Source organism: Nannobrachium achirus, assembly GCF_963921795.1.
Source record: "Nannobrachium achirus genome assembly, chromosome: 9".
In the NCBI taxonomy this organism is placed as follows: domain Eukaryota; kingdom Metazoa; phylum Chordata; class Actinopteri; order Myctophiformes; family Myctophidae; genus Nannobrachium; species Nannobrachium achirus.
The window spans coordinates 51,742,330-51,749,672 of record NC_137818.1 but is presented as its reverse complement, the minus strand read 5'-3'; the positions used below and the strand labels follow the sequence as shown (position 1 = coordinate 51,749,672).

The 7,343-nt window shown below is 41.0% G+C and overlaps 1 protein-coding gene across 1 annotated transcript; it reads right to left on the bottom strand.

Annotated features, from left to right (window-relative positions):
* Positions 1 to 1,091: 1,091 nt before the first annotated feature.
* Positions 1,092 to 3,406, bottom strand: LOC308290964 (P2Y purinoceptor 13-like; the record flags this gene model as incomplete). Its single annotated transcript, XM_080732879.1, has 3 exons — positions 1,092 to 1,499; positions 2,741 to 3,127; positions 3,224 to 3,406. The coding sequence occupies 3 exons, from the start codon at positions 3,404 to 3,406 to the stop codon at positions 1,092 to 1,094; spliced, it is 978 nt and encodes a 325-aa protein (XP_080589005.1).
* Positions 3,407 to 7,343: the final 3,937 nt, after the last annotated feature.

Below are 7,343 nucleotides of genomic sequence, written 5' to 3'. Positions count from 1 at the left end.
ACAAATGTAACCATTTTAAACCAGAGAAGCAAACAGTCTGGACCCAGTCATTGTGCAGATTTAATATAATAGTGCATAATATATATAGGGGCCGCACTAGTGTAGCGGTTAGAGCACTTGGATGGTGGTTGGATGGTGGTGCACATCTTTCCACTACCATAGAGTCTAGGTGTTTGAATCCACTGTGGTGCATCTGGCTTGGCTTTATATTGGCCGTGAGGGGGAGGATGATATGTGTTTCTGCGGTAGCAGTAGCACTGGCGACTCTGTCGCCTGTCAGTGGGGAAGTGTTCTACAACTACAGCGATGGTGGTTTAAGGGAACTTGTGACAAACACAAATATTTGTTGTCCACTGAGAAAAGGAAAGAAACAAGTGAAGTCATACATGGGCTGTATATACCGTACATGAAACTGGATCATGTGCTGTCTGCATTTTATGTATGTAATTGTTTTTTTTATTTCATTTTTTCAAAGAAAGAGAACTTGGAAATACACTTCCATCCAAACCAATCATTTGATTAGGTTTGCCAGCTGACAGTCCAATGAAAGGAACTGAAATCTCATCTGTACGGTAGCTACATGAAACTTGATCAAGTGCTGTCATCAATATTTTACAAGTCCCATTGGTCATGCTTGCATAAAACCCTTTTCACAATTTATCTTTCCTTTAGTTCTTCATGTATAAAAAGAACCCTAATCTAATGGCTCATCTGCCAGTGAAGAGGCCCTTGGTTCCATTCTACAGTTTAACACCCGCTGCTAACAGGCAGGATCTCCAAGAGATCTCTCATACAACTTCAGTAGGAGTTGGTAATGCAGCAACAAAGACTGCTCTCCCTGCCCAGCTTCCCTTCCACGAACACGGACAACCTATTCGTAGATGCATGGCCAAACCGAATGCACTACAGTGGATTTGAATCCCTACACTCCATGGTGGATACCTGCCCAGCCTTTCCTTACACACGCACGCACGCACGCACTCACGCACGCACGCACGCACACACACACACACACACACACACACACACACACACACACACACACACACACACACACACACACACACACACACACATACACAGTGACATCTCTAGATGTTATTAAGATCCATGTCCATGGTGCGATGTGTGAGGGTCTTGCAGCAGAGTGTGGCTTTCAGATGTCTCCGGAACATCTTGCACAGGAATATGTAGATGAGTGGATCCAGACACACGTTCGTGGTCGACAGCCACTTGGTGGTCTCGTAGGCGATGTAGATGGTGCTCTGTGCTCTGCACCCTACAGACAGTAGGGTTTGGTTCAGCGTGTAGGGAACACGGGCAAAGTGGAAGGGGGCAAAGCAGACGAAAAACACTGCTACCACAATGAAGACCTTTGCTTTGGTTCTGCGACTGGTCACTTCAGAGCTGCTCCTGGAGGCTGTGTATGACTCGTACACCTTCCTGCTGATGAAGGTGTAGCAGAACAGCATCAGAACCAGTGTGCCCCAGAACACCACCTGCACACAATACATCAATAGAAAGCACAACAAAGCAAATTGTTTCGACTTTGGACCTTGTTTAACATTCACACAGACTCACTTCAAGCGGATGGCTAAGAGCAGTGGTGCACAAACGGTGGCATAGGAACCAAACTTGGGTCATCACGGAAGACATCTGTTGGGTGACGCAATTGTGTACGGAAATCGAATGGCATATCAAGTATTGGGGGGAAAAATGTTCAGTTTAATGTTCACTTTAAAACAGGGTAATATCTGTTTTTAAACTGAAGTTGCTGATAATGTACCTGTCTTTTATGATACTGTGGGCTATGTGTGACATGCCTTTGTTTAGGTACATATAAGGGGCGCATTCGGAAATGCGCACTCAACGCACTGGTGTGCCATGTTGTCGTTCGTTTATTCGGTGCACTTGGTGCGTTGTCGTTCGGAAATCCAGTGCGCGGCGCACTGGTGTGTTGAGTGCACGCACTCACCAACCCTACTCAGAAGATGGGGTTAGGCGGTGACGCGGTGTGGTGCGGTGGTTCGGTGTTCTGATTGGTTGGTTTTCATAGCCATGTCTCGAACGCTTCTCAGCTGTGAAGAATGGAGGAAATTACCGCAAAATGCAGCATTTGCAGCTTAATTGGTCGTTTGGCCTTGATAGTTTCACACACATTAACGTGTAAACTAACAGCAGGTATGCCAATGCTATGAATTACATCTCCTTTCAATGTCAATGTTACGTTAGCATAGCAACTGCTGCTTTTCAGAAAGTTTGCCTTCAGAGTTCAGAGTGAAAAGGCACACAGCTCCCTGTTAAAACTGGTCGTTCGTAAATAAGCCACACTGAACGCACTCTCCAACGTCACGCCCACTGCACTCACTACACCGAGCACACACTCGGTGCGGGTTTCCAAACGCACCCAAGGTGTGCCGTGTAAAACTTGAATAAAACATTGTCTGAAGTAGATACTGTAGTTTAGGGTGAAGATAATTTGCTTGTTTGTCCCGATTACAAAAAAAAAGCAAGCATAAATACATTGAAATCTCTCCATGGATATAGTTCATCCTGCACATGTGCTGTTCTGTTCTTCCATGGACAGTTTATCCTGTGCATGTGACGTCCGTCAATGACGTTGTGTGCTTGTAGATCTGCTATTTTCATTAGTTTGGGTAAACGCCTAATTTCTCTTTTGGGTCACAAGCTAAAAGGTTTGGGAACCACTGGATTAAAATACAAGGTTTTGATGTATTACCTGAAAGAAGAGGTGGGCTGCATCGTACAAGTGCAGCTCGCTCAACAGAGAGGCGCAATTCATTTCGCCTCCAGAGAGCTGCGGTGGCTTGTCAGCCAGGGTGAAGATTGGCAGTGCTAGAAATAACATCACCACCCAGACAGTTGCACTCAGCACCCGACCAACCCTGACTTTCTGCACAGCATATCTCCCAAATGGCCGGACTATCTTCAGGTAGCGGTCCAGACTGATGAGGCCCAGAAAAAGTATGCTGACAACATACATGGAGAGGTGGAACAGAATAGCTGAGTATCGACAGTAGAAGACTTGCAGGTTCAAGGAGCCTACACCTGCATCATTCAGCACCTTCACAGGGATGGTCAGAGTCATGAGCATGTCAGCCACCACCTATGGGTGAAGGATGATATTATGAATCACCTTGAAATGTTTTTTCTATATGTCTGCACTGACAAATACATTTCCAACACACATCCCTTCACTCACCACATTCTTTAGATAGACCACAAATGTGGAGGTAGAGGGGATTTTGTAAAAGATCCATGCAGCCAGACTGTTCAGTACCAGTGCCACTAGAAAGAGGACACTATATAGACAGGGGAAGACCACCGCTGTCACACTGGTATCTAGAACACACTCCATGGAGTTATTGGATGTTGTGGTGTTCATCTTCAAACTTCAGAGTGGAAATCGTTTCAGTGAGATGATCAAATGATAGAAAGAACAAACAGGTAGCAAAATGAATTAACAGTATGAGAGAGAAGACTTTGTAAATGCATGATGGATGTGGATACAACAACAAAGAGACACATTTGTAGGCTGACTTATCTTAGTACAGTAAGTCTTGGGTATTAGTTTCAATGTTTTCTTTGGGACCAAAAGGTAATAACATTGCCACCTTCTAGGATGGCCTATTCTAAAATAAATACCTGTTTACATACAGTAGCAGTGAAACAACCTTTAAACATGTAAATAACATATTGTACATGACAGTAACACATTGTAATAACATTCTAGACCATTCACAAGATGGTCTGACTGGACCAATTGCCCCATATCAAAGTCCATGTTACTTATCACTCCCTACATCAAGATGTAGAATAGACTACCAATCCATATAGGTTTCTGCTCTTGAATGCCAAATAACAGATTTTATATTTAACACTAATAAATAGTACTTACAATGTGTGGTCTCTGGAGCTCAAGTATGACTTCGGGGGCACACTCCAATGACTCTCTTTCTCTCTGCAGGCCATAACAGTGTAATACTCACCATGTACGGTTGTGGTTGTCTGGTTGTGGTGAATGATAAGGATTTCCAAAAAAATACAGGAAGGTCAACATCCTCTTTCCATCCTCATATCTTTGAAGAAAATGTGTATGTGTGTGTGGCGTGTTTACATGTGCGTTGGCACCACATCGTGGTCACAAGACAAACGTTTTCACTTCTGTCCTATTATGACAAAAACACAACATTTCCATTGGGATACTGCTGATTATACTGTAGAGATCATAGGAAATGCAACATGTGAATCATCCATACTAGTTTTTTTGTCACATTTGTGTTTAAGATAGCGACTAAGCTTTTGGTGGCAATGATGAACTGCTTCCAGTGTAAAACTATTAATTCTCTATTATGCACTGAAGACAGTGAAGCTTCCTGCTATACATGTAGCTCATGTATTATCTATTAGCATGTCATTGCTTCATTATCTACATGTGTTGTATGCACATACATGCATACACATTTCCCAAAGAATGTATACAAACTAGAGGTTCGCGGCGCTACGCGCCGCTCACATCTACGCCCCCTCGCCTCGTTGTTAACGTGAAAAGCTCATATGGCTAAAAAAAAAGTTTTTTGAAAAAAAAACTTTTTTTTCTTCAAAAAAAAGTTTTTTGAAAAAAAAATATTTTTTTGAAGAAAAAAAAGTTTTTTGAAAAAAAAAGAGTTTAAAAAAAAATGAAAAAAAAAATGTTTTTGGGGGGGGAACTATTGTGGCGGAACTATTGTGCCGCAGCACGTTTCCGGTCGGACATATTTGACGGCCGGACGCACTTCCGGTGAAGAACTCCGCGAATTAAAAAGAGTAACATTACGTTGCTGTAATGGGATGTACATACATGAAGATTATTGCGACCGTCAGGGAGCAGTTTACTATGAAAACCTCCACCGGCCGTCCGTCCGTCCGTCCGTCCGTCCGTCCGTCCGTCCGTCACACGTCACACGTCACACCTTTGTTTGTGTACGGTTTGATGTCATATAAACAAACCTTTGTGTACGTTGCTGTGGCAACAGTCTGTTGTTGCTGGTTTGTTAGTGTACGTTAGCAACCACCTTAGCAACCATGGTTTTACCCTAGCAACCAACTGTTTACGGGTCAGTGACGTGACGCCCCAAAAAATGTGTTTTTAAAAAAACTTTAAATTGCAGGCATAAAAGTTATTTACTTTTGTTCTACTCACTCTCAACCTTATGGAAATACATTTTGTTTTTAGATATTGTATTGGAATCAGACTTTATTCAGCAGTTTGTTGTACTTGTGCCTAAAATCGTCATATGGTGTGACATGAAAATAATTGTTCATAAAATGAAAATGGAGTACATCTTTCTTAAGTTACTCACTTTATCAAAGTCCTTTATCATAACTAACCAGTGATCCACTATAGTTTTTTGAAAATTAATTATATCTGTATATTTTTTTCATAATCGACACTCTGTGTGAGGCCCATGTTCATGATCTTACAACATATTTTAAATGTATTCTGTCAAAACTTTCTCTAAAATTACACAAATATTTGTGACTCTTCCTGATAATATTCTCTATGTAATCCATAAACATTTTTTTGGTTTAATCATTAATAAAGGTATGATTTCTCACTATTTGGAATGTCACACCAAATGATTTAGTGTCACACCGTATGATCATATCTTCATGTGTCAAAGCAAACTGTGTTTTAACCTACCTATTAGTGAGTACTGAACTTTACTGATTGATTAAACAATTACCCAGGATAACATGGCCTTAATATTTCTGAACAGGATATTATTGTAGGGCTTTAACATGGGATAAGAAAGAATTGTAGTAGTAGATGGATGATGAGGATGTGCACAGGAATGCTACGCACACCTAAGTCTTCTGCCGGCCCAGGCAGAAGGATCCTAAAGGGACAATAAGGCGCATAGCCACACTTGGAGCCAAGGCATTGAAGGCAACATTTTATTAACACCAATTAGTGGAAACAGAACTCAGCATTCAGGTAAATTGCTTTTTTCCGAAGTCTCCTGAACTTGAACACAGCATTTTTTTGTGTTGAACAAATGTAATTAGGAATCATGACATTACACCACATCTCCACTAGCTAAAGAGTGCTGGGTTGCGCAACTCCGAAAATAGCTGATCTACAAGCTCTCGCAGCACAACGTGTTGAGAGCTTGTAGATCAGCTATTTTCGCTAGTTTTGTCTCGGGTCCTACCTTAACACTGTCCACTGTCCTGTCCAGTCCAGTGAGTGAAAGTACAAAAGTATTAGATCAGATTAGATTATACATTTAGACTGTATTGTACATCAGCCAGTCGTATTTGGTGAGGGTAGCAAACCGGCTGCCTTGTTGCGGTTCTGCTATGCCACAGACAACCTCCTGCTCTTCGTAGAAAATGCAGTCTCGCCCCTTTGGCTCCTCTCTCCTTGCTGGGTCATTGTTTAGTTTCTCCCTGTACTTTCTCGTTCTCTCAGCACTTGTCATTTTCCAGCTGACAAAAGAAAATGGAATGTATAGTTTAAGACAAAGAGAAAATATTGTTTAGATTGAAACAATATGTTAAGGTTTCTGTGAAGGGGTTTCTGCTCTGTCTGATGAATTTGAAGTATCACTGAATGAAGCTAAATTACATTTTATGTAAAAATGTTTAAAACAAATGTTTAAATGTACAAAAGAAACATGGAACTTTGTTATTTGTTGTTATATCTGTAGTTAAATACAGTATAAATCATATGGTGTGACAGTCAAGTCATATGGTGTGACAAGCAGACATGTCACACCATATGATTAAGTGTCACACCATATTACTGTTTTCTCCATTTAGGTTTACCTTGAGGCTACTATGTACACATTAGCATGCTAACAGCATGCTAGCTATAACAAAGCAGCCTAGATCTACATGGAAATATGACCAAAACTTCAAATAACTTAAGCTTTTTTTAAAGAAAAGGTGTCACACCAAAAGACATCCAGAATGGTGAGTTTGTCAACGTTTCAACAAGATGGCATTTCATGAAAATGTTAAAATCATAACTCACCTCAGACACCTGTCTTGCAGTTGTGCTGGGAGTGCCGAATAGCCTTACAGAAGAAGGACCTCTCTAGCCAATAGGTGTCCAAATAATTGCCTGTTTAATTATTCCAAACTAGTGTCACACCAAATGATTTTGGGTTGGGGGACAAAATGTTTTTGATCAGAAATGACTGAAAACATTATGCTTTGACTTTGAAAAGATATAGGCTCAAAATAGACATTTTTTTTAGCCTAAATTCATTTTCAAATGATTTTTAGCAATTCTTTTTCTTAGTTTTATTCAAGTTCCCACTTTGAGAAACAAGGTC